The 27473-nt window shown below is 37.4% G+C and overlaps 1 protein-coding gene across 16 annotated transcripts in view; it reads right to left on the bottom strand.

Annotated features, from left to right (window-relative positions):
* Positions 1–27473, bottom strand: part of BPTF (bromodomain PHD finger transcription factor) — a 124998-nt gene that overhangs the window by 12557 nt on the left and 84968 nt on the right. For 6 of the 16 annotated variants that reach the window (XM_074319899.2, XM_074319898.2, XM_074319894.2 and 3 more), the window contains 13 exons: positions 25752–25902; positions 25301–25424; positions 23047–23293; positions 22507–22668; positions 22135–22286; positions 21117–21225; positions 15807–16021; positions 12386–12611; positions 10743–11659; positions 9092–9174; positions 8607–8832; positions 3303–3610; positions 350–523 (listed from right to left, as the gene is read on the bottom strand). In XM_074319899.2, coding sequence (XP_074176000.2) covers positions 350–523; positions 3303–3610; positions 8607–8832; positions 9092–9174; positions 10743–11659; positions 12386–12611; positions 15807–16021; positions 21117–21225; positions 22135–22286; positions 22507–22668; positions 23047–23293; positions 25301–25424; positions 25752–25902 — 3094 coding nt within the window. The remainder of the gene's footprint in view (positions 1–349; positions 524–3302; positions 3611–8606; positions 8833–9091; positions 9175–10742; positions 11660–12385; positions 12612–15806; positions 16022–21116; positions 21226–22134; positions 22287–22506; positions 22669–23046; positions 23294–25300; positions 25425–25751; positions 25903–27473) is intronic. The other 10 variants (XM_074319900.2, XM_074319897.2, XM_074319904.2 and 7 more) reach the window with 8 other exon arrangements.

Here is a 27473-nt window from a genome sequence, read left to right on the forward strand (position 1 = left end):
ATCCAAATTAGTGTTTTTCTAACCTACAAGAAAGCCATTTCAAACACTGATGAAGTCCAAACAAGTCAGGCTATTTTAATCTCATTAATTTCTATGTTACATGTTGAAGAATCAAGTCTACCATTAAACCATATTTTTTTCCAATGAATCTCAAACATTCACTATGAAGCAACATAAATTTTGAAGGGGAGGTAAAGAGGGAAAAAGAGAAAAAAACTGGAAAGGAATTTGTAATGTAAGTGTATAATATATGCAGAAAAATATCTTGCTTTTTATTTTAAAATAAATAACCAGTCAGAGCAATTTGGCTTCCTAAATTATTAAATATGATGCTCTTATCAGAACTCACTGTGACTCATCATAAGGTGTTCTGCAGATACAGTACAATTCCTCACTGCTGCCCTCTTGTGCCCGTTTACAATCATTACAGATGTACACATCCATTTTCTTAGCCTCCTTTTCTGTGATGCCAACACATTCTCCATGATACCAGTTAGTACAAAGATCACAGCCAATATAGAACCTAAAAGTATTCACAATGAAAATGACAATGTAATTGTCATTTTGAGCTGCATGGTACTTAAATCTGTCTTCCCTGCGCTGATTCACTTTCTTACAGGATAACTTTCTGCAATGAGTCAGCTAGACACCTTGAATCCAACCATCCTAACCCTGGCAAACTACAGCATCTGACACTGTATCAAGTATGGAAACATAAAGTCACTGACATCGATTTCAACAAATACACTGTTTAGTGAAATATGGGTCATTAAAAACATACTGGAATTTGAAAAAAATAAAGAACACACTGATGGTAATGTCTGCTTCTTAATGAATGTGTGTAAAACTGTAACAGGCACAAAAACCAAAGCCAAAGAATCAAAGACTTACATCTGTCAAACCTATGCCACAGAAGCCATTTCAAAATCAGGGCTATTTCTTAGATAGGTTTGAAAATGTATCGCACAATTTAAATTTGAAAACAAAGCAAAGCGCAAACACCAAGTAGAAGTTACACTACAGGGAACATGCAGGTCAGCCAGGTGTAGAAGATAAATGGTCAAAATATGATATGAAGAAGAAAAACTAAGAAAGGTACATGGAATAATTCAGTTTCTGACAAGTTTTCTAAATAAGCCCTGGAATTTAATCTAACTGTAACAGATGATGACATGGGCCAGTTAATATAATGTTACTAAAATGTGTGTGACACTGCAGAGAGTGGTCATGCTAATTAACTGGTAAGGAACGGCTTCAATTCAAAACTATGGTGTGGAGGGCAATGTAAGGGTAGTTATCCAGAACAGTGAGAGGTTCTAAAGTAACTGGCTGGGTGGGGCTGTGTGAGTGTGTAACTGGGGGTTAATCAGGTACGGTTAACCCTCAAGGCTTTTGTAATGTGAGATCCCCAGTGACAAAATGAAAAGTATCTCTATGACAAACACCGCTTATCTGAAAGTGTGGGCGGGCACTGTGTAGGATGGCCAGGCCAAAGTCATAGCAAGATTAGTATGAATCACAGGGAACCAGACTGGCTTTGCTGATGCCACTGGTCCTAGCAAGGTGTTTCTTGGTAGATTGACCTAGAGAAACGGAAGTAGTTCTCAATCTTCAAACTAACCTGCTTTATGAATGTTAAGGAATACATGCTGTGTGGTTTATTTTGTTACCACTAACTTTTTTCTTTTGAATATGACTCTTGCATGATTTTCAATGCCAGAGGTGTGGGCCTTCAAGGTATTTTTGTATGTTGCCCTCACCAAATGGTGGGCTGTATGTTCTGTAAGTAAGCTGAGGATCTGAATTTCAAGTTTTAGTCACTCTCACTAGATTCCCAAACCAGCCACGTCTGGTACAAGCAATTATAAAATACTCCTAAATAGCCACTAACTCAAATGAACCTGGTATCCTGAAATGTTAATAATGACAAACTGAAAAACATGAACTATCCACGATGATGAGGCAATCTCAACAGAATGAGTACATGTCCATGTGTGCCTCGTTTTATGCAACGTACACATTTCTGGGATCTGGGCATTTTCAATATGCCAAAGAAGACTGTTAAAGAAATTTCACAAGCAGATCTTTTGTCAGAAAGAAAATCATGGTTCTGTTTTGTTCTAGAAATCATTTAGTTTATTTTGCTTAAAGGGAGGCACACTTGTATTAGACTAAGGGAAAAATCAGTTAATAGGGCTCCACTGTTTACATTATGTGTAATTCCCAATAAAGGAAGACAATGCAAAGTGAAGATGCCTAAACTGATCTGTGTTGAATTCAACACACAGCTAAATCTACCAACAAAAAGTTTTGATCTAGCACATTATAATTTAAATAGCACCATCAAAGCAGCTTCAAGGTTGCAACTTACACATCATTAAAGAGATCACAATTTTATTTTAGAAATTGATTAGGCATCCATTTAAGGTAGACAATAAGCATTACCAATACCAAATGATCATATTTTATAGCACAAATAAACTTTTCAGTACTGTAAAAATATCATGGTTTATTTTGGCTTTACAAAGCTGGCCTACATGTAAATGTTTAAAATGGAAGCTAAATACAGTTGAATGATAATAATGATTTCAAAAAATGAGACTACATTTATAGATTAGTATCTCTAAAATGTTTATATATCACCAAATACAAGTGACAACTGTCAAAAACAGTTTCCAGCTGCCATGTTTATCAAATTTTGGAGTGTCTTACTTGAGGAATGGGTAAAAGGAACACTTTTTGTGCTTTTCTGACTTTTGTCCCCAACAAGAAAATGGGAACTTTGACAAAAAATAATATCGTTACAGTATTCCAATACAAAAACCACAGAATTAAAATTAAACAATAAAAAAACCAAAGCCACGCAAACGCGAAACCTCTTGCACCATTCATACTCAGACAGTCTCTAGAATTTGATGTAATCATAGGGTTGCAAAGATTCCAGAAAGGATGCGCTCAACTCTGGGCAGCAAGAATCATAAACCTCCTTCTCCAGACAGCACGACTGATTGATTTGGAGTTAATCCAGAGAAGAGGAGAAAGCAAAGGAGCAACAGAAAGCTTGTTTTTGACAGAAAAGAATATGATGGACAAACACGAACCATGAACACGTGAGGTAATGTTTTTACTTTCTAGTGTCAAGGTTAAGAATATCAGATGCAACACCACAGATGAAACACTATTACCCTTTCTTTTAACTATTTTACTTTACATTGCTATCAATATACTCATTTTCTTCAAAACTAGAGATTTAACAGCTAAACTTTAAGAAAATAAACTAGAGCTCAAAAGGATCTACTCACTTAGATTCATCGTAAGGCGTTTTACAGATACAGTAAAGCTTTGTGTCCTTCTTAGTTTCCTTTGAGGTAGTAGAAATCATTTTCTTCTTCTTGGACTTGGAGCTTGAGTCTCTTTCCTCTTCTCGCTTCCTCTTCTGGGAAGCCGCAGGCAGCGTGGCCGTGGCCGTGGCCAGAGGGCCTGAGTGCTGTGGGGGAGGCGGAGGTGGAGGCGAAGGCGGGGGGGCCGGAGGCGGGGAAGTGGCAGCTACTGCTGTGGCCTGCACCATTTCTTTTTCTTTCTTAATTTTCAGGTCTCTCTTGAGCTCTTCCTATTGCCAATTAAAGACAATACAAGACTATCATTTGACTTACGTAAATGCACGCTCAGGCCACAGGATGTTACATTACCTCCCTTGTCGAAGTAGCTCCAAAGTTCAGCCTAATGTGAAGGAGTTTTAGCAATTCCAAACAAGAGTAGAGTGTTCCTACTATGCCTTAAACCCAGTTAAAACAATTAGACATAGAAAGTGAAGATTACGTAACAACTAGAAAGCTGCTAGTTATCCTCAAAGGAGATCTGACAGAAAGATGCCCAAGTGTCTAAAAAGAACATCCCTTCCCAGCATGCCCTCATCATGTCCTGGTTATTTTAGTCGTCGCTCAGGGTGTGATTTCAAGTGTCCTCACCCACTGGCTGCTTTCTTCTGGCCACTCCTGTGTCCTTCAAGTGAGAATGAACATGTACTAAACATGATGTTCAAAATATGATCTGATCAGCCCAGAGTAGAATGAGAGCTCTGCCTTGTTTATTATGCTCCCATGGCTAGAATTTAAGACGGCAGGGAGAGCATTTTCTTAACACAGATTTTGTCATAAATTAAAATCCTTACTGCTTTCCATACGAAATACTTTACAGACACACCGCTGCTACCAGTGCTACAACTTATTCTTAGAAAAACCACTATGATTGGCATCCATGAACAAACTTGGTGTAAAGAAACCATAGTTATGACCAAGCTTTTAAACATCACAAAAATTCTAACAAACCTGAATGGTCCTGGATCAATATTTTTTTCCATGTAGTCTAGATAGTCTTGTGAGAAGATAGGCTCTGTGACATTCAACAGACCTTCTCTATTTAAAAAGAAAGTTGGAGGGCGGCTGGATGGCTCAGTTGGTTAGAGCGTAAGCTCTCAACAACAAGGTTGCCGGTTCAATTCCCACATGGGATGGTGGACTGCGCCCCCTGCAACTAAGATTGAAAATGGAGACTGGACTTGGAGCTGAGCTGCACCTTCTACAACTAGATTGAAGGACGATTTAGAGCCAATGGGCCCTGGAGAAACACACTGTTCCCCAATATTCCCCAATAAAAATTAAAAAAAAAAAAAAAAAGTTGGAACTTTTTCCTAGGGAAGAAAGTAAATTTTGAGTTTCATTTGTAATTAATATGGGTTTATAACATAATGAAATAGACCATAGGACAATCAAGATCGTTAAGACAGTGTAGTGGGTACATACTTTGATCTCTCCTTCAAGAACATACCGATGATAGTAAAACATAAAAGGAGAAAACTGAAGACACAGCCATGCTTGAATACAATATTAATGTCTGTATGGAATGGAAACACGAAACTGTGAACAGGGCCGAAGCTGCAGGCCTGCTGGGCTCCAGATCCAGAAGCAGGAAGTGGTAGCCCAACAACAGTAATAGTTTCTGCAGGAAAAAGGGGGACTCAACACGCTTGGTGTTAAGGTAGGAAACAAGACAGCTTCCGTTTGGTGTTAGGGTTGGCTGGGCTACACTGGGCTTCAAGAGAGGAAACAAAACAACACAAAACCACTCCACTAACATACCAAATGAAAACATGTAATGTGAAAAAAAGACTACCAACAAAAGCAATAACCAAATCTGAATTCACTCCATATGAAATCAATTTTATAGAACAATTTGACAAAAATTTTTAAATACGTATGTCTATTAGTATGTATGTTTGAGATATTCAAAGAGCTAAATGAAGGTGTAAGTTCTACTCAAAAATGAGTAAGAAATTATTTTATCAAAGAGACAAGCAGAGGACGATGGAGGAGAGCTGAAAAGATAGAACACAGGACATTTTAAGGGCAGTGAAACTTACTCTGTATGACACTGTAATGACACGATCCTATATTCTCTATGTAACATGGATACATGATATGCATTAGTCAAAGGCATAAAACTACAACACAAAGAGTGAAACTTAACGTGAACTAAGGACTTCACTTAGTAACAATGAATCAATATATTGGCTCCCTAATTGTAGTGTGCCATACTAATGCAAGACGTTAATTAATAGGGGAAACTGGGAGTGGGGGGTAGGATATGAGAACGCTCTATCTTTTGTGCAATTTTTCTGTAGATTTACAACTGCCCTAAAAAATAAAGTCCATTTTAAAAAGACAAGCAGAAACGACAAAGAACAAGTAGATATAAAGGACTGATCACATATGTTGAAAATAAAAAATAAAATCATTATAATTAAAAATTATTTTTAAAATATGCTAGCACATACACATTTGAATGTTGTCCTTCAAAGCAAATTAGCTCAGCAATAAGTTCTACCAGTTAAAATAATGTGGACTATATTCCTAAAGTGTAATTTTCTTCCTCATTAGATAAGTAATGCATTGTCAAAAAGAACACATCACTACAATAGAGTATTTAGAGTAGCAATAACCTTTTAAAAATGGCTGCATAGTGTAATAAATGTAGAAAAATGTTCAGTATATGTTGTCTCCAGTGTGATTCTGTTTTGAATAAAATCTGTTTATGTGAATACCCATATTAAAAATAATATATACAAGATATATTCTAAAATTATTTTTAAATGGTAATCTTTGGGAGAATGGACTTACAGATTATTTTTATTTGTTGGCTAAAAGTAATTGCTTTGGAGGCAATTTATTTATATATAAAGAATATAAACTACAAAATTTCCCCACTTTGTGTAGAATATGGAGTGGGAACAGTAGGTGAAACACTTTAAATGTTAAATAAGCATTTGTTGAGTGAACTGAATGGATACCTCACATTATAAATACTATTTTGCAACCGGTACTTTTCATCAAATATTTATCATGAGAATTTCCTCAACGAATTAAAAACAGAAAAAGCACCAATCCTACACTCACCATTTTGTTAAAATGGCATCCATTGTGTGGACACTCCAAAATGTATTTTATCCAGTGGTTCTCAACTGAGGGTGGTAGTGGTACCTCTAGAGCAGGGGTGTCCAAACTTTTTTCAACGTTTTTTACCAAGGGCCATATGCTGTAAAATACACAAACAGCCGGGCCACTCACTCTAGGAGAAGTACGTATTGCCTCACCTGGTTTATTTAAGCAAACTAAATCTATTTTTGGAATTTGCTGCGGGCCAATTAACAATGGATTGCAGATCGCAGTTGGCCCGCAGGCCGCAGTTTGGACACCCCTGCTCTAGAGAGTATTTGAGAATGTATGTGAAGGGGACAAGGTCATTCTTTTGGTTGTTACAATGAAGAAGATGCTACTAGCCTTTGGAAACCAATTTTAAAGTTGGTAGTTTTGTGCAAAAAAGTAGCCCGTCAAAAGGGCCCAGAGTGTGCCTGATGAGAAACACTGATTACTAATCTCTTCTTTGTGGGCTTTGGGCTGATTCCAGATTGTTGTTATTATTAACATTCACTATGTCCTTCTCATATATCTTAGATGATTCTAGAGGTGAAATTATGCATCAAAGTGTATCTACATTTTACAATCTTCTCATACATATTGATAAACGGTTCTCTAGAAATACATGATATTTTTTCTAGAAAAAACAGTATTTTCATTTCTTTCATTAGTAGTTAGGTTGAATATCTTTTTGTTTATTAATATTTGACATTTTTAGATTTGAAAACTTTGGTTTTATGTCTTATACAATCTTCTACTAGAGTTTTTTTTAAAATTTCAGTTTTGAAGCTGAAATATACCATGTACGTTTATAACTGACAAAAAAGTTGTAAGATATTTAAAGTGTACATTATAGTGATTTGATTTACATATATATTGTGAAAGTATTCCCCTCACCTAGTCAATTAGTGTTAGTCTTTCTTATTTCTTAAAGAACTCTTTAAATTTTAGGAATATTAATTCTGCCATTAATGTTCTAATTTTTTTCTTGTTGTTTTTCAATGTTGTTTATGGTATTTATTTTCCCTATATAAACTTTTTTCTTTTTGTGCCATCAAATCTCTTTTCCCATGTGGCACTTGGAATTTGTTAGGCTTAGGAGTGATTTTTCCCACTCCAAGATTACAAAATGACAATCGTGTTTTCTTCTGTTATTTTTGTGGTTTCCTTTTTTACATTAAAATTCTAACCTATAAAATGTGTCTTAATTTAAGGTGGAAGGTAGTATATTATACATTCTGTTGCTTCTGTGAATTAGCTCTTCTGTTTATTACACTTTGACAATGGTGATAGTCTTGATATTTATCTAGTGACTAAGTTACTGAATTGGCTCATAAGTTTGAGGAATTTTTCTTTTGGAGTTTTGATGTAATAATCTTATTGTATAGTTAACAATTTCATCTTTTTCTTTCTTTTCTTTGCTTAACACATTAGCTAGAATTTCCAGAGATGCTCAATAATAATGGAGATTTGGGGCATTATCATCTGGTGTCTGACTTTTGTGGGAAGATCTCTAATGTCTTAGAGTTGTGCATAATGTTGATTTTTGGGGCTGATCAATATTTTAATATTTCTCACCTCTTAAAATATACCATGTACTTTTACAGATGCTTTAGGTAGCCCACTTCTCTTTGTAAAAGCTGCTGTATGAATTGATGTTTTCTTTCATTTTTCAATAAATTCCCCAAGTAAGCAGAGGATTGGCAAAGCCTGCCACATCGGTCACAAATCAAGGAAGAAATGTGGTTTTACTTAATGAGCACACTTTATTTTTCATTCTTTCAACATTATTTTGCAGTTTCTCTGTCTACCTTTCTCATGAAACTTGGCTCCTAATAACTTCCGGCAAGACTGTATCAGAGACAAAAAGCGATTCCCAGGAGACTTCTCAAATGTTTAATAGACTAACCTCTTCCAGTGTCAGTCCAGCTTAGATATTACAATATATATTTAGATATAAAATCGCTATCTTGTTTCAAAAGACATGTGTCCCACAGCTTTTTACTCAATGTACAAAAATGTAAATTCTAGAAAACAAGCTGCAATTTTAAGCTCAACCAAAATTTCACAGGGAAAACGAATGAAATGAGATGCTGAATAGTGGGCACAAAAGGAAAGGAAACCCCTTCTCACCTGCACTTCAATTTGTAGGTCCTTGTCCAGGAGTGCTCTCTTTTTCAGGATTTCAGCTTTGAGCTGCTCTTTGTGTTTGAAGAGCAGTGCAGAAAGCTTGGTAGCATTCTGTTTGCTACGTTTCTGTTCCACGCTCTCTTCGCGCTTCCGTTTTTTCGCTGCTTGTTTTTCTTCTTTATCTATCTTATCCAAAATATACTTCATCACCTGGTTACAGACAATCATTCTAGAGAGAAATACACAACCTATGTAATGCTGGGCATTTCATTCTGAAAGGCTTAAGACATGATTTTTTGATGACTGGAAAGCTTCAAAGAGTGATTCCAACCAGCAATGAGAACCCATTAGAGCCAGGAGTTCTCATTTAATGAACTTCAGTTAAGATAAAAAATACAAACTCAGAACCTGTGCCTGTGCACGCTAAAGAGAACAGACCGACACACAGTGAGACCCTGTGTTATTGGGTTATAAGCATTTCTCCCTACCTTTGATTCTCTTCTCTTTCAGCTGGAGTCATGGTCTTTTTCTGTTTTAAATGTTCTATTACAGCATTATGCTTCATCACCACCTTCAGGACAGAACAAAATCCAAAAGTGCGTATTTTATAATGACCACAAGTTGGCATACAGGTAATAGTAGCAATCGGAGCACAAGCATGTGTTTCCCAAAGAAACTAGGAATTTTCTATCACAATACAAATAAAATTAGAGCTACTATATGGTCTAGGTTTACCATGTCCTGGTCACTGTGCTAAGGTAAGCACTTGACATGACCTCATTTATTTCTCAGAACAATACTGAAAGGTAAGAATAATTTTATAAATAAGATACTGAGACACAGTAATACGGCTGCAATTAGAGCCTGCCGCTAGCTATCATTCTCCAAAGGCCACACTATTCACATTATGCTCGCTTCCCAGGCATTAATTTCAGAATTCCCCCACCCCCATCCCACAGATGGGGTGAAGAGATTCGGGTAAAGACAGCTACTGTAACACATAATTCTCAATTTACAGACTATACAGTACTCCAAGCTGGGTCACAATGCATTTGAACATATTATACATGATGTCAATCTTATGAGACTATTACCATAGATCTTTAAAATCCTTTTGTTGTTCGAAAAGTGCTTCTAACAATATTGTATTATAATCAGCAACCTTGCTGAGACTAGATATTAATTATTCCAGCCACTAAAAAGAAATGACAATTATGTGACCCAATAGAGGTGTTAAGTTATTGCTACAACGGCAATCATATTACACTACATAAATTATCAACTCAACATGTTGTACACCTTAAATTTACAGAATGTTATATGTCAAATATAAAGTGCTTCTACATACATGAACTCATTTAATCATTACAATAATCCCGGGAGGCTGGAAAGAGAGGAAGTTTTAGTGAGAATATAGCTCAGAGAAGTCAATTTCATGGACTGTGAATGGGAGACCCAGGAGATGAATGCAGGTCTCATGACATGGGAACACTTGAAATCCACACTCAAACCCCTAACTAGTGCCAAGCGGTACATGCTGTAGATGCAAAGAATGTTTTCCCAGTAACGCTGCAGGTCATCATACACGTGACTTCATTTTAAGTAGAATAATGCTTACTTACCTAAATTACCTTACTTCACTAACATGCTATTGCATGATGCCACTTTTTTACTTCAGCTATGGAATAATGGTATTTAAAAGTTGTTTATAGAGGTGTAGCTAGAAATGCAAATGAGTTTAATCTGTCTATAATTTGCTTAGTCTACATGCAAACTAAGGGACGACATCTGTAAATAACTTCAAACAAATTGCCATGATGCCCGAAGTGGCTTTAGAACTTCATTAAATCTTCTAGCTTTGAATTTATGATACTTAAACTCCTAACTCCATGCTTCCCATCTTAGTTTTCCCACGATACAAGTAGTTTTTCTAATAAGCACTGACTGTTTATAGCCGAAAAAGAGTTCCAAACCACAGTAGTCATTCAGTAGTTTTTGGTCAATCCAGTGCTGCTTCCAAATCGAAACATCAATGACTTTTGTCTCATTTAGGAAACCTAACACAACCAAACACTAAGTCTAACGCACAGCACAATAATTCAAGCTACTGAACATGCTGCTTTTACTTAATAACTTTACCTGTTTCTGAATGATTTCACTTTGGTTAGAAGCTTGGAGGGTGTGTTCCCGCTTAATTTCTATCTGTTGCTGTTTCTTCTTTTGCTGCTGATCCCTGAGTTGCTGAACCCTCTGCAACTGCTCTTGCACACTGGCTGCCTGCACTGTGACCACATTCTGAATCTGGTGAGTCTGCACAGGATTGCTTTGCTGAATTTGAATAGGTAACTGGAGTTTGATTTGCTGGGGCACACCACCTTGCTGAGCCTGTATCTGAGCCACAACCTGCGACTGGATCTGAGAGAGAACCTGGACTTGTTGTTGCAGCTGAGGCACAGCCAGGACTTGGGGCTGTGGCTGCTGTATTTGTAGCTGAGGACGGGATGGGGGTGGAACAGTAACTTGACTTAACGTTTGTCCTGATGAAAGAGTTTGAGGTGAAGACTGTACCTGGGGTTGTGACTGTGGCTGGCCCTGGGAAGGTATCTGAAGAGATGTATGTGGCTGAATTGGAATCGGTTGGGAGGTTGTAGTCTGAACCTGGGCTTGCTGTCCAGGAGACACCTGGGATGGAGTTGATGGACGTATTCGAGTCTGTGGCGGACTCTGGACGCGAGCAGGAGACTGTCCTTGGACATTACTTTGAGGCTGACACTGTGCTGCAACTTGGGGTTTGGATGACTGTGCTTGGGTGGGTTGTGCTTCAGAAGGGACATGGGATGCAACAGTTGTTTGGGGCTGAACTTCAGGCTGAGTCTGAACTTCAGGCTGAGCTGGGGACTGGGGCTGGGTTTGTGGCTGGGGCTGAGCTGAAGGCTGAGCAGTCGGTGGTGGGGCTTCCGGAGGACTCACACTTGAGGACTGAGCTGGTGGCAGGGTTTTGGCTTGTTGCACCTGTGTCGGGGGTGATAATTTACTCTGCCTTTGTTCACTTGTACCTGTGAAAAGGAAAGACCAAATAATCTATTACTCTAGAACATAAGACTGAGGTTAAAGAACAACTTGAAGAGGATTTTCTAAAGGTGAGAATTCTACATTTCAGTATAGAACACTGATGCCTTGGAAATGCTCCATTTAGATACACGTGGGTTAGGACTCTCTTAAATTGGGGAACCTGAGCTGTTTCAGGGCCACCCTCTGCACACTTTGCTGACTCTCCAGAAAGCTGGCTTCCAAAGCAGGGCGTAGTCTCTGGAAATCAGCCAGGTCTTCTGGTCCAGGCTAAGCAACCCTCATTTTTCTCCTACGGCATGGTGGCAGATTGTGACAGCAGCTTACAGTAGCAGGCTAACAAAATGGTGCTGGACCTGCAGCTCTCACCTGCAGGTTATGAGCTGGATATGTCCACCTACCCTGAGATTAACTCCATGACTCAGTGCCTATAAGGCTTGGCAAGGAGTAAATGTAGGCACAGTTACCATAATACCCACTACTTTTTGCTGGCCCTACCCCCTTCCTATGTTTTTTATGGGGGGATGGAGGTGACAGGGAGTCTGGAAGAATAAGATATCTTGTTCAGATCTTGTGCAGCTGACCAGTCAGCTGTTAGGCTTATTGGCTTGAGGTATATCCTCCCAAAGGTAAGCACTGGTCCTCTCCTCCCCTCTTAGCCCAGCAGCTGTGGTAATAATGTGTGGCGTTTCCGATAAAAGCCCAAGTTCTACCTGCTGCTGTAGTGGAAACGGTGGTGGTGGTGGTGGTGCTGGCCGTTGTGGCTGTTGTTGCCAGTGGGGTAAACAAGAAGCGCTGAACAGTACCATTTGGCATCGCTGCTTGCATCAGCTGCTGTCCTGGACCTGGAAGTATAGTCACCCCTTGAGGTATCAACTGCAACTGTCCTGTAGTTTGACCTTGTCCTTGAATTACTACTGTCAAACCTTGATTGCCACCCTATGGAAAAAACACACAACATGCAAACAGAGATCAAAGCATCTATCTGTAAGAATACCATTTTTATGTTGAAAAGATCCTGCAATGTAATGAAAATATATAACTGAATGTCTATGGAATGGCAGCAGAAGGAATTCAGATAAGCTAAAATATTTACTTAAAAAGACTGATGCCGTTTAGTGGAAAAACCATGAACAATCCAGAGTTCCAATCCAAGCTCTCCACCTGGGGAGCCAGATTTAAATTTCCCAAATTATAAAATACAGTAGTCCCCTCCACCATCCATGGTTTCTCTTTCCTCAGTTTTAGTTATCCATGGCCAACTACAGTATGGAAATATTAAATAGAAAATTCCAGAAATACATGATTCATAATTTTTAAATTGTATGTTGTTCTGAGTAGTGTGATGAAATCTCGAACCTACTGCTTCGAGCCACTCGGGATATGAATATGTCCAGTGTCTCCACACTGTATACACTGCCCGCCCACCAGTCACTTAGTGACCCTGATTATCAGATCAACTGTCATGCAATGGAAGTGCTTGCAGTGTTCAAGTAACCCTGATTTTACTTAATAATGGCCCCAAGCATAAGGGTAGTGATGCTGGCAATTCGAACATGCCAAAGACAGGCCGTAAGGTGCTTCCTTTAAGTGAAAAGGTGTGTATGTATAGGAATAAACATAGTATATCTGGGGTTCGGTACTATCCAGGGTTTTAGGCATCCACTGGGGGTCTTGGGATGTACTCTCCACAGATAGGGGGGAACTACTCTAAGGGCAATGAAGGGAATGACTAACGTCAACACAAAATTCTGATTTTAAATCATCTGATATTTATATTGTTTTGCAATTTTCAAAGCATCTTTATACATACTGCCTCATTTGATTTTCTCACAATGGACTTGTGACCTTGTGGAGTAGGGAGAGAAAATATTACTATAATCTTATTACCAAATAGGAAACTCAAGTTAGAAAGTTCAGTCCCTTGCCCAAAGTTAGAGACCAAGTTAAAGGTGAGATAAAATGAGGAACCCAGGTCTCTTAGTTTGTTTTTCAGCACATACCTAGTTCTGGTGTGTTTGCGTGTGTTGAAGTCAAAGAGCTTAGGCTTTAGACATGGAATACAAATACCAAGTCAGGAGGGTCACCAGAAATTATCAAAATGGGGACCAGGAACTAAAAACTCTGTATGTACTGTCTCTTCTGTCAGGACTTATTAAATCTAGTAACCTTAACTACCAGGAATATGGCAGAGAATTAGAAAGTGAAAGTCAAAACAAAAACAACCCACCCCAAATTCCCAAAAGCGAAAACTTATGCTACAAAGTTCACGTACTAAATCTAAGCAATGTATATTTTACTCATGAGTCCCTTATTTACTCTTGCTTTTCTAAAATTTATTTTTTGTGTGTATACTCAAAAATACATAAAACACCACGTATGGTTTAAAGAATAATTAGAAGGTGAACATGTATAAAACCAGCACTCAGGTCCCCACTGCCAGTGCCTGAGAAGCGTCCATATGACCTGCTCTGATCTTAATTCCCTCCTTTCCCCTAAAGGTAACCACTATTCTCACTGTTATGACAACGCTGCATTTCTTCATAGTGCTACTACTTAGGAACAGCACTTTATCGGCCACAGGCTCACAACTTGAGGAGCACCATCCACGAAGATGATGATGGGAATGGTGTCCCCTCCAGGAGGGGACACGATGCAGTGGCCCTGTGTCCCTACACAATACGGCCGTTTTTGCCTGTTTCTGAATTACACCCATGTAGAATCACGATGTAAGTTTGCTCGTTACTTGCCTCTTTAGCTCAACAATGTAGCTCTGTGTGGCTCTAGTTTGCTCATTTTCACTGCTGTAGGAATATACCACAATTTATTTATCTAATTGATTACAGACATGTGGGTCGTTCCCAGTTTTTGACCCACGAACAATGTGCTGCTATGAAGATTCATTTCCCTGGTGCTCACATGAACAAGAACTTCTCTAGGGAATACACCTGAAGGAGAACCAGAGGAACCACTGGGACAGGGGAAAGCATATTTTCAACTTTCCAAAATGTTTAAACCAGTTGTGCATGAAGAGTTCATTTTGCTCCATATCTTTAAACCCTTGATTTTGTGTGACATTTGGATTTATACTAACCTTTTATGCAAATGGTTTTAATATGCATTTCTTTCACTACTAATAAAGTTCAACAGCTCTTTTTTTGGATTTTTAGACATTTAGATTTCCTCTTTTCTCATCTAGGTTGTTTGCCCTTTTTTCTAATAAACTATTGGATTTTCCCCTTCTGATTTGTAGTAATTCATGTATTCTGGATAATATTCCTTAGTTAATTGTATTTATACCTTCTCTCATTCTTTTCACTGTCTTTTATAATGTAGTTGAATGTACAAAATTTTCCTTCATGGTTAGTGTTTTCTGTGTGTTCATAAAGCCTTTCCTTTCCTACCCTAGGTTATGAGGACTGAGTGAGGTCATGTCCATTTTCATAGTTTCCCATATACTCTCAATTGTCCCAGCACCATTTACTGAAGTCTGTCCTTCTTGAACGATCTACAATACCACCTCTCGCATACAAGTGTCCACATCTGCATGGGTCACTTTCTGCATTTTTTACTGTTCTGTTGGTCTAGCCATCCTTGTGTCTGTATTAACTAATAAAGCAGTATATAGTAAAGTTGATATCAGATTATCACATAGGGCAAATCCTCTAGTTTTTCAGACGTGTTATAGCTATTCTTGGTCCTTTGCACTTCCATATCAATTTTAAAAATCAGCTTGTCAAGTTCTACAAAAATATCTCTTAGGATTTTAATGGAAACTGCATTCAATCTATTGATTACTATTAGAAAAATTGATGACAATAATGAGTCTTGCAAGGAAGCAGCTTAATGTACCCAAATTCTATTTTTCCCTAGGAAATTGGCCAACCAATACCTTTTGGTGGTTAAAATGTTACCTTCTCGCTGTTATAGCATGCATGGTCTGAGGGCTCTAGATATTTGAGGTTTAGTATATCCTGCGCCTTTAAGTGTTTTTGTTTAACCCTAGAAAGCCACCATTTCTTAAAATTTAAGTGTATTTTTTTAACTTCTGAAAATAAGTACATGCTTCTAAACTTACAGCAAGATAAATAAATGAGATCACCTCTAAGGTTGAAATGAAGTCTCGGTACTTACGTGGCCCTGTGTTAACTGGGTGAGCTGCGCCATGGTAAGCTTCACCTGTCCTTGCTGGGGACGAGGGGATTGTGAGGCTGACGACTGCAGATTTGCAGTGGATGGTCCTGAAGGTAAGCCTTTCTGCCCAGGGCTTGAAACTGCATTAGGGGCAGAGATGGCAGTGGAAACAGGCTGCCCTCTGATGATCTGAGTCACCACTTGCTGAGGAGTACCTAATGCAGACGGCAAAACATTGCAAATACTTACATGCCCTCGGCAGTATTTTGAGATGAAATATTCATCAACACATCAGATGAATGTATTCTTTTCAATTTTCAAAAAAGACTTATGGGATGCCAACAGCCCAAGGATGCATGCAGACATATACCCACACCTAAAGGACCCACCTCATTGTCAGTGAGCCTGTTTTCAACCAGCTCACTGACAACCATTCTCCAGTTCCTGCTAACTGTAGCAGAGTGAACAAACAATACTCTTCCTAAATGCCTAAAGCAAAATGGACAAGAGGGAAGACAGAAAAGAACGTGTAAAATATGCCACGTATAAGGCTGCCTTTCCTTAGGAATATGCTATTTTTAAAAAATTTAATATAAAATTAATTCATGAATTTTAAAGAAAACATACTGAAACATACACTGGGCTAGTTACATTTATAAATAAACTTTTCTTACAGCTATGTGCCAGATAGCTTGGGAGAACCAAGAGGGGAAGGATCATTATATCCTTAATTTAGGCACACTTTGTCTTACTGAGCTTCAGAGATGTTACGTTGTCTTCAAATTGAAGGCAAGACCCTCCACCAGCAAAAAATTCTGACTTGTTTTATGGTGATACTGGATTTATTGCAGTTGTCTGGAGCCTAACCATCAATATCTCTGAGGTATGCCTGTACTAGGGCAAAATGCTAAAAGAATGCTTCCATAGTTACTGTTCAATAACTATCTAATGAATGCAGTCAACGGGAATGGCTCTACAGTCTTCTAAAAACTACGTTTCTCATTTAACTTGCTGAAATTGGAAGAAAAAACAAGGTGGGATATTTTTCCCTGGTGGAATAGTCTCTAACAGTAATTATTTGGTAGCTAATTTTGCATTTACAAAGTCCTAATTCATTATTAATTAGCGAATAAGATCACATTTTCTAAGTTTTATATTCACTTTTTTCCTTCTGTGAACACATATTTCTGTGTATATTTCTTTTAATGACTGGTGTAAATATTACTGCATATGTATAAAACTGAACCTATTTTGACATTTAGAATACTTTCCTTTTTCTTTGGTTTAAATAATTCCATAAACTCATAGACACAGAAAATAGTTTAGTGGTTACCAGAGGGAAAAGGGGGAGGGGGTGGTAGATGAGGGTAAACGGGATCAAACATATGGTGATGGAAGCAGAACTGACTCTGGGTGGTGAACACACAATGTGACATATAGATGATGTATTATTAGAGAATTGTACACCTGAAACCTATGTAACTTTACTAACTGTTGTCACCCCAATAAACTTAAAAGGAACCCTCCATAGTGAAATCCTTATTTATAAATTTTTATGTGTTTCCAATTATTTCCTTAGAATCCCCAAATTACTGGGTTCACAGTAGGAACACAGTACTAAACGGAATTTTAGAAAGGTTATACCAATCCATACTCCCACCACCACTGAGTGCCCATTTTACTGAACAATGAAACTGTAGGTATTATCACTAAAGTAAAATATTCCAGCAATCGGAAAGATTATGATCACGGGGCCTGAATTTCTTCAATTACTACAGTGTTTACATCTCAAGTCGTTATACTTCATTTGTGAATTCTCTTATATAGTCGCTTCATACAGATTAAAGATTTAAATTATGAAAATGAATTTTTCCTACTTTGATGTTTGCTTTTTAATTTCATTTATTTGTAAACCTATTGAAGTTTTTTTACGTGGATTTTTTTTTTTTTTTTTTGCTTTAATTATTGCTTTTAAAGTTTTCTTGCATGATCTAGTCAGATCTTTCCAAGTATATTCTCAGTCATGGTACATATTAGCAAGTCTATTTCTGCCCCCCCCCAACTATAAAATGATTATTCCAGTATCATTTACTGATAACCAGTCCTTCCTTTCTGATTCAAAATGATGCCTTTGTCATACAGCAAATTCTCACATATAATGCTTCCTTAATGGTTTCTATTGGTCTAGTTTCCTTTGCTGTCACACTCCTAACTCTGGAGGCTTAAAATATACTTTCAAAACTGGCTTTGCAAATTTTCTGTCACTACTCTTTCTTCTAAACTTTACTTGGCTATTCTTACCCATTCATTCTTCAAGATGAGTCAAAAACACAGTACAGCACGTGTAGTCAAGTGCTTGGATTTGAGAACTTCTGAACCTTAACAGTATGTTCTCATATTGCAGTTCGAGGAACAATGCATGAAAAGTTACTGTAGTTGATCACCTGGTACTGATATAGTGTCATCATAAACACAGATGGATAAAAGGGCTGGTACCAACTGATTATAGGATGGTCATTCAGATGATCCCCAATAGCACATGTTATTTTTTGATTATCATCAAAATGCAAATTCAAAAATTAAAAAGTTTTGTATATCACGGGAGTCTGTGGATTCCATTTTGGGAAACGCTAAGTTGCTCTGTGCACCCTCAGACAGTGCAAACATCTACCCACCCTCCATCTGTCCGACCACAACTGCTGTGACTCTTCTCATCTTCCTTGGGCCCCATCAGCCTCATTGGCCACCCTGCTTTTCTTTCCACACCAGACACACTTATTTGTGAAGCTACAGATTCACATATGCAAGTGAAACATACAATTGCAGCTACATAAGGCATTAAGGAACACAGGCTCTATACATCTTGCAATTACCACGTTTTTCAGTTTTGTAAGTACATTACAATTTATCGTCTATAATTTTTTTTTCTCCTTTACATTATCTTTCCTTTTAGTTACCTGCATAATTGGCATCTATTTTTAAACAAGAGTAGATATTGAATTTTAACAATTTTCCCTGTAGCATTAACTGAAATAATAAATCATACTTTCTTTTCTGGGATAAATACGACTTAGGCATCAGAAGACTTCCTTTAAAAAGAAAAGGATGCTATATTTCTTCTTAGAATTGTGCTAAATTTGTAAAATGAACAGGAAAAGATTTAATCTTTTCTATCTCTGAAACTTTTTTTATAAGGAATTGTTTCCTAACCATTTTGAAGAATTTTACCCATAAAACCATGAGGTGTGAAATTGTTTTTTGTAGGTAATACTATAGTAACTTTCTAAATTTCTTTCCTTGATATGAGTCATTGAGATTTGAAATTTATAAGCATAGTACATAATTATTCCTCATTATTCAAATAGATTTAGTTCCTGAGTATAAATAGTGAGACTTCTCAAAGTCTTAACTCAAGGATACCTGTACACAATTCTCTTTTTTTGGGGGCGGGGAAGAAGGGGAACAGGACTTTATTGGGGAACAGTGTGTACTTCCAGGACTTTTTTCCAAGTCAAGTTGTTGTCCTTTCAATCTTAGTTGTGGAGGGCGCAGCTCAGCTCCAGGTCCAGTTGCCAATGCTAGTTGCAGGGGGCGCAGCCCACCATCCCTTGTGGGACTCGAGGAAATCGAACTGGCAACCCTGTGGTTGAGAGCCCACGCCCCAACCAACTGAGCCATCCGGGAGGGAGCTCAGCTCAAGGAGCCGTGTTCAATCTTAGTTGCAAGGGGCGCTGCCCACCATCCCTTGTGGGACTCGAGGAGTTGAAACTGGCAACCTTGTGGTTGAGGAGTCCCACTGGCCCATGTGGGAATCGAACCAAGAGCCTTCGGAGTTAAGAGCATGGAGCTCCAACTGCCTGAGCCACCGGGCCGGCCCACACAATTCTCTTTTGATTTAAAAAAGTTCATTCTGTTTTTATAGCACTTTCTCATTCCAAATTCTCTAAACTAGCATTTTGTTCTCTTTTCTCAAGATTAGACTTGCAAAAAAATGGTTTGTTTTAATATTTGCCTTTTCTGTTAATTAGTACTTGTACTTTTATTTTACTTTCTCTCTCCTGTTTTCCTTTAAGACTTGTTTTATATATTTTTCTAACTTCTGATTAAGATTTAAGAATATGGGCGTTTTGTCTGTTTTGTTCACCAATGTAGTTCAACTGCCTAGAATAGGTGCTCAAACATGTGTTAAATGAATGAATTTGCCTCTGAGTTCATCTTTAGCAGCACAGCTCAGTTGCTATTTGATAATCTGTCTGTAATTACCCATTTCATGTTTCTCTAAACTAAAAATCACTTATGAGAACATACATTTTTAAATTTCCAAGCAAGTAAAGGTTATTACTATAATACTTTAATATTAATTTCTATCTTTACTACATAGAATGTGGCCTATACAGATTTTACTTTTTGGAACCCATCGACGTTTTACCACTGATGCATTATATGACCATTTTTGTACAAATTGTCCACAAATATTTAAAACCAATGTGTATTCCTAAAGGTACAAAAGTTGATACACTGTCTGTTTCTGGTCTACTATGCCTCTGTTAATCCCTCCTTGATTTCAAATAGTTTTTGCTTTCTATACTTCAGTGATATTTAATTCATAAAAATCCAAGACTGGATCTTCATTGCAACCTGTATCTTTAAGCCAATATAATATTACCCTTTTTGTCCTATTTAACATTTTTTTAAAACACTGACTTCTACTCTGTACAAAATTACTAGGATTATCCTTGTCCTCCCCACTGTCCCCTTCTTTCTTTTTTGTCTTTATTTCATGTATCCTTACCCATCTTTTTATTTTTTTTTACCTTTGGGGGTAATTTGATTTTAGGTATGTTTCTCAAAAATGTATAGTTGGATTTTGTTTTCCTATTTAATCTTTATGGTCTTCAACTTTTAATATGGGAGCTTTAACCTATTCACATTAATGAAGGGCTGGCACTGTCCTTGTAATCTTGTTTTATGCTTTCCGTTTAAATGCTTCTTAGCCGTTTCCTTATCTCCGTCTTTTAACACAAAGACTATTTTCTTTGCTCATTCTTATTTCCATGATTTGAATGCATGTATTCCATTTATTAGAAGTTTAAAAAACATATTAAATAAGCATACTTGGATCTATTTTGCAATGCCAGATATGAAAAAATATCTATGGATGCATCCCACGATGCATTAGAAATTTAGTATGCTTTGAAGTCTTAATTCAAATTGGTATTTTCTAGTATGTAGAGTGACAAATACAGCGTATTACAGATTTCCTGGACTGGCTGTTTGGATGTAAAATGATAACACAGGATGGATGAATACCTGGCTGTACCATCACAGGTGTTCGAATAATTGCCTTTCCTAGGGTTGACTGTTGGAGTGGTGTTCTAATCACCGTCATACCAGGGCGGATCTGAGGCCCTGTGATTACCTATAAATGACACAAAAGACAATGAATTAAAATGTTTTTAAACGACTATGGCATGATGGACTTAGAACACAGATCTTTAAACATTCTATATTGATAAACATATCTACAGAAATGAGAGAGGCTCTTGGAAATTACATTTTAAATTATATTAAGCATCAGGATCCAGATGGAATTTTGAGGGAAGAAAATTTCATTCAAACGAGATCATATGCAATTCTTTGTCACTGATACAAGGAACAGCCTACAGATGGAAGGAACAAGACAGTGAAGCTCTAATCTATAACCACCATAGTTGCTCACAGGAAAACACTGAGTTCTGTTTTCCCTGAGCTCCAATCCGTATCTGTAACCTAGGGAATATAAGAGTTAAGATCAGAAACCAAATGTCCTTTCATAGTTTTAAAGGAGAGACAAAAAACGTGTTATTTTCAGTTTTATAGTTAGGTTCAGAACATTTTCAAGTCTGCAAAACTAAACTTTTTCCATAATACTAGGGCCAAAGAAATGATGTCTCTAACGTGTGCATATCAGCTGATTACAAACTATTGTGCTGTGGATTACATTTTTTGTTTTATTTCTTAGCTGCATAACAAGTTTCCTTGGGTGGTCCAGTGCTGTCCATTATTTTATATAAAGGGATTTCCTTTATATAAAAGCATCAGAAGCAATTATTATGATTCATATACTATACTAACGTGCTATTAACTACATGTTAAAAATGAACAGTTCATGTGTCATTTTTTTACTTAGAAATATAACAGAGTGTGTAAAAAATCAGTACTTTGTCACAGATTAAGTAAAAGGCAAAGGGAAATTAGAAGCTGGATTAATCCTGGAAGAGGCCATTCTAAAAAGCTGACATGGTGAACACTTGAAAACAAAATGAGCCTTACTGTAAAGAATGCTTACTTGTGAAGTGCTTGTGGTTCCTCCAGAGCCTGAGGTATTGGGCCTAATTGTGACTGTTGCTGTCCTGGGCTGGAATGAAGTAAAGGTTTGCTGACTTGTACCTGTACTTGATGGAATGATACCCAGGACTTTCTGCTGTACTTGAACAACACCTTAAAAAAGAAAGATAAAGAAGTAATTAATGTCTGCCCCATCAATAAAAAGCATCAGGTGTTGTTTGGATTCTGAGGAGAAACTACGTGTGGCAGGGTTTTATAGTGGACTACATAGAATGTGAGATCCGAGGACTGAAATCAGTGAAAAGGAAATGAAAAATAATGGCAACAGTATGATCTGGCAAATGTGAATTAAAACTCTTCACATTTCCCTTACCTCCTTGTGTTGCTGGCACATTTACAGCGACAATCTTGCTGTTTGCAGGAAGTGGCAGTTTGGTAATTACTTTTCCTGCCATAGTGACTGGATTGCCTGTAATTTGGAACGTCTGACCTGTGCTGGCAATGGTTGTAGCAGATGTGGCAGCTGTGCTGGTGGCTAATGGGGTATAAGACATTTAATAAGCTTTAGATTTAAAATAACCAGCAACGTAGTGATTTCTAGGAAGGGCACCAATGCATGAAATGTGGTTCATTTTGTATTAAAAAACAAAAACAAAAACGAAAAAAAAACATTCCTTTCCACTCAAAATAAGTGAACTATGTAAATGTTGAAAGTGAAATAATGTAAAAGAGGAGTTTTGCTAATGTAATATTATGAATATTATCTGTAACACACCAACTGTTACAGCTTGGTTGCTCAGTCAGCTGCAGAAGAAATATAATTTTCTAAAGAAATGTTTTATTTCAGCAGATAATGTACTGAAATTCTTTTTCTTAAATGAAAACCATCTTTTATTTCCTCACAGCTGTGTACCTGAATTTGCCTGGCCTTGCTTAACCCAGGTAGCAAAGGTCTGATGGAAGTTCTTGTTCTGCTGGAATGTTACTGTAGCTGGAGATCCAACTTTGGTGGTTAGTACCATTTTAGTTCCTGTTGTAACGGAGCCACTTAGGGGGGCCACCATAACTTTCTGTGCTGGAGAGATGGTACTAGTTGTACTGTTTGTTGGGGAAGTAGTGGAAGCTGAAATTACTGTAGGCTTCTGCTGTTCCAATCGTTTCTAGAAAAGTCAGGGAGAGAAAACATGAACGAAAATAGTTCTAAATAAATAATACCATCCTGCAAGAGGTCCAGCTATAATTTCTCCCAATTTAAGAAACAGCGTCATAGTTCAAAAAATATTTTACTTCTAAAAATATGCCCATATAAATTTGCCTTGAATTTAATTTCTTGATGAAAACATGATTATGACTCTAAGTCATAAAATATTTTTATGACTCTAAGTCACACATAGTTTATTAAAAGTAGTTTTTCGTAATTAAAAAAACAAAAAACAATAGAGTTTTTCCAGCCCTTAGAAATATCCACGCTTCAGACTGAAAGTAAGAGACGTGGGGGATCTTAGTGGAAACAGGGATACCTTGCTGCTCAATGGCAGGATGTAGAGCAGATAACAAATGATAAGAACTGTAAAAGGTTTTCAGTTTACCGTAAGGCTAATTATCCAATCATAAAGACCACATCAATATTTAAATATCACTATTCAAGTTGGCAAACCTGCAATCAAGCAAGCTGAAAATTATAAAACAATTTTTCTAAACTTCTTATAAATTTCAGTTTGAACATATTTTACAGAAAAATACGTTAGACTGTTTTATATAGAGTGGTATAATCTCATCTTTCAGACTACCATATTAAAGAAAATTTGTGTATTTTTTATCATGGATTGCTAATATTTCCCGACAGCTTACAGACGTGATGGTGTAAACTTACACATGTAAAAACAGGTGGCATGGATTGCAAAGCTGATGGCAGATGCTTTGCCTTCATTATCTTATTTAATGCTGACACTACACTAACCCAATCAAGTTGCTGGTATTGTAATTTAAAGATGAGGAAACAGGCTCAGAGAGGGTATGTAACTGGCCCAAGGCCACAGAGCTCGCTAGTGGTGGAGCTGAGATATGTACTAAGATCAAATTCCAGTGCTGAACTATCTTCTGCAATTGGAAACTGCTCACCAATGACATCGCACCCAGTCTTCTCAGGACTACTGCTATACACATCCTCTGTGCCTGAACGTAATGTGAGGTATTTCACATAATGTCTCATTCCTCAGGAAAAAAGCAGTTTAGTTTTGGATACACAGATAAGCCATGTGACTGAACCAGTAAAAAAAGGATTTAAAAAAACCGAACATGTATTTAGCAGTTATTTCCTAGGGGTGTACCTTCAAAATTAGACATGTTGACTATCTTTGTAAATAAGCATGTTAAAGACATTTTTAAAAGTAAAACATTAGGTCACAGTGTAAAGGTGACTAGAGACCTGCATAAAATGAAAACTAGCCCGTTTTTCTATGTATGAACAGACAGAATCCAAAAGTGCTATATCTCAAACTTTGATGTAAACGAACATACTAACCTATAATAAGCCGATATAAAAGAATTTTAAAAAGTTTCATAAAATGTGAGAGGAAAAAAGTAGTTTGGAATGAACAGTTTGGTTTAAATAATATGCAATTTTTAAAGTTATGTGTAACTTATGCTACTGATATTAAAAATAGACATGTATCTATTTCACCTATATCTTGAACACTTATACATCCAAGTTAGCTAAAAACTGTTATAGCATCTTCTTAACAGAAAAAAGGGGTAATCATCTTTTATGTGGGTTCCTAATATTCAGGTGCATATGGGACATTATTTATAGCTTTATGATTATCAATTACAACACACTCTTACAGAGTTTTAGTACATTTTGCTTTTTCACAGATTTTACGGATTGGAATTTTACAGGAAAAAATTACCTTTAGAAACTAGCTTCTAAATTATAAACATAAAAAGTAAGTAATCTTATTTTACACGTTCTTCAGATATGTACACTTTCTGTAAAAGTACGGCTTGGTGTATCCACAAGCTACTTTCAAGTAATGAAATTAAGATATACGTGAGATACACTTAAAAATAAGACCACATGAATATATAATTACTGTGCTTTTAGTGTGCATGAAATTGGCTAAAAATGTCAATTCGTTGCCAGGTGGGACTGGTACCAACTCCCCCACCTGCTGGGCAGCCAAGCGCTGCTGTTTGAGGTGAGCCTCCATTTGGGCCTTGAGGTCCTCTGCCTTCTTCTGTTCACTAACCTTAGCCTGTTGCTCAACTGCTTGTGCCTTTTCTTTCTCCACTCTGCAGGAAAACAAAGGAGGAACTTATCAGAAACAAACAATTAGGCATCTGGCATCTAATATTAAGTGAAATCTGGTGGATTCTCCAATCACACAGTGGTATGAAATTATTTTGATTTAAAAAGAAAACATTTAAATTAAGATAATTAGGAATTGACAAATGGATAAAATTAGAAACAGGACTTTAATTAGCGATATATAGCTGGTTCTTAAAATCAATGGTAGAATAAAATTAGGACACATTGAATAAAATATTAAAAGGGTAATTCTTTAGTTCTGAAGTGATAAAACTTTCAAATATCTGATAATGTGTTAACTATTCCCTTACCTCTCAGCAAACGCCCTGATCTCCCATAATTCCAACTCTTCTTCTGCTACCCAGGTTTCGATAATAACAGGGCCAGTTTGCTTGGGCGTTTCTGGTCTCTTTGGCCGCAGTGCGCTTGATCGAAGGCCTTTCCTCTGAGGTGTAGGTGTTTCTATGAAAAAGAAATCAGAATATTTTAAGCAATATAGCTTCTAAAATTACAATACTTCTGGCATCTCCTCTTATATATCATGTAAAACAGGGTTTGGCAAACTTTTTCTTAAAGAGCCATATGGTAAATACCATGGGGGCCAGATGGTCTCTGTTATAACTTCTCAACTCTGCCTTTGTATCATGAAAGGAGCCAAAGACAATACATGAGTAAGTGTGGCTGTGTTCCAATTAAACTTTATTAACAAAAGCAGGTGCATGGGCCACGGTTTGCTGGCCACTAACACAAAAGGCCTATGAACCTTTACATAGACTGTTCCCTCTGCCTGGGACACTAACCCTAGCCTCCCACTCCTCATTTCACTAACACCTATTTATCCTTCAGACCCCCAGTAAGGATGCAGGTTCCTTCAAGAAGCAGAGCTTGTTCTTTCCCCAGCTGGGCTGGCTTTCCTCGCCATGCACGACTCTGGCAATCTGCAGTTCCCCTTCACAGCACTGAGAAGGGGGATTTGTGAGTTACCAACATAACAGAGGGATCTGAAACTAGTAAGAATACATAAAATATCCTAACAATAAAAATTTTAAAAATAAAAAGGAGAGAGAGACAAGCAGTGAACTGCCCCATATGTTCAGGGAACAGGGAAGCAGCAGAAGGAAACTGAAATTGCAGCAGGCCCTGGGTTGTACAGTGATAGAAGCCAAAGAAAATGACTCAAGGAGGTTGCAGTGGTTTGCATGACGGCTGTGGGTCAAGCCTGAAGCCTGGTCAGGAATGCCTTCTTCCATCTGGGTCTCGCTGCCTGTCAGCTGAGCTATCTGATACTGTTCCAGGACAACAACGTCTTAATTATGCTCATATTTCATCATCTACTAGGACAGCCACCCCTCTTATTGCTGTTCTTTTCAAAAAGGCCATTCCCAGTCATTTATTCTCCAGGATGAACTTTCAAGTTAATTCAATCAAGATTCGAAAATTAAATTTATACATTTTTAAATGTAAGGGCAGCGTTTTCCTTTTACACAGTTCTTAGTAGATTTTTTCATAAATATTTTTATTGCGATATAAAATAAAATTATTGATTTTTGTCTGTGTATCTTGAATCTGGACACGTTACTGAACTTTTGCAAATAGGGGCTGGAGCTCACTCTTCTGTGTGTTCAGGCCCAGCGCCTATCGTGTAGGTGCTCTATAAATGTTCCCTGAGTAACTTTTTAGTCTCTTAGAGTATTTCTACCCTGGCACTCAAGTATTTCCCAGTAGCTTTAACCCTTGAGTGACCAGATCTCCACTGACCACCTATGTATCAGCTGCTGCGACAGCCGCCAGGACTACAATACATCAGACAGACTCAGGGGCTGCCCTCTTGGAGCTGATGGAGATGCCAATCACTGCTCCACACCTTAATTTTAAGAGGTATTATTACAGCTCTTTGTACCCTCCCCGTCCTTGGCACACATGCCTATAGGCATCAGTGTATGCCTAGTGGAATCTTGCTATGTTTACTACTTAAAGATCATTTTGAAAATAAAAGTTTATAATAAAAAATATATATTTTTTTACATTATTGA

Source organism: Rhinolophus sinicus, chromosome 12 (assembly GCF_057876585.1).
Source record: "Rhinolophus sinicus isolate RSI-liver-muscle chromosome 12, RSI-T2T, whole genome shotgun sequence".
NCBI classification, from domain to species: Eukaryota; Metazoa; Chordata; class Mammalia; order Chiroptera; family Rhinolophidae; genus Rhinolophus; species Rhinolophus sinicus.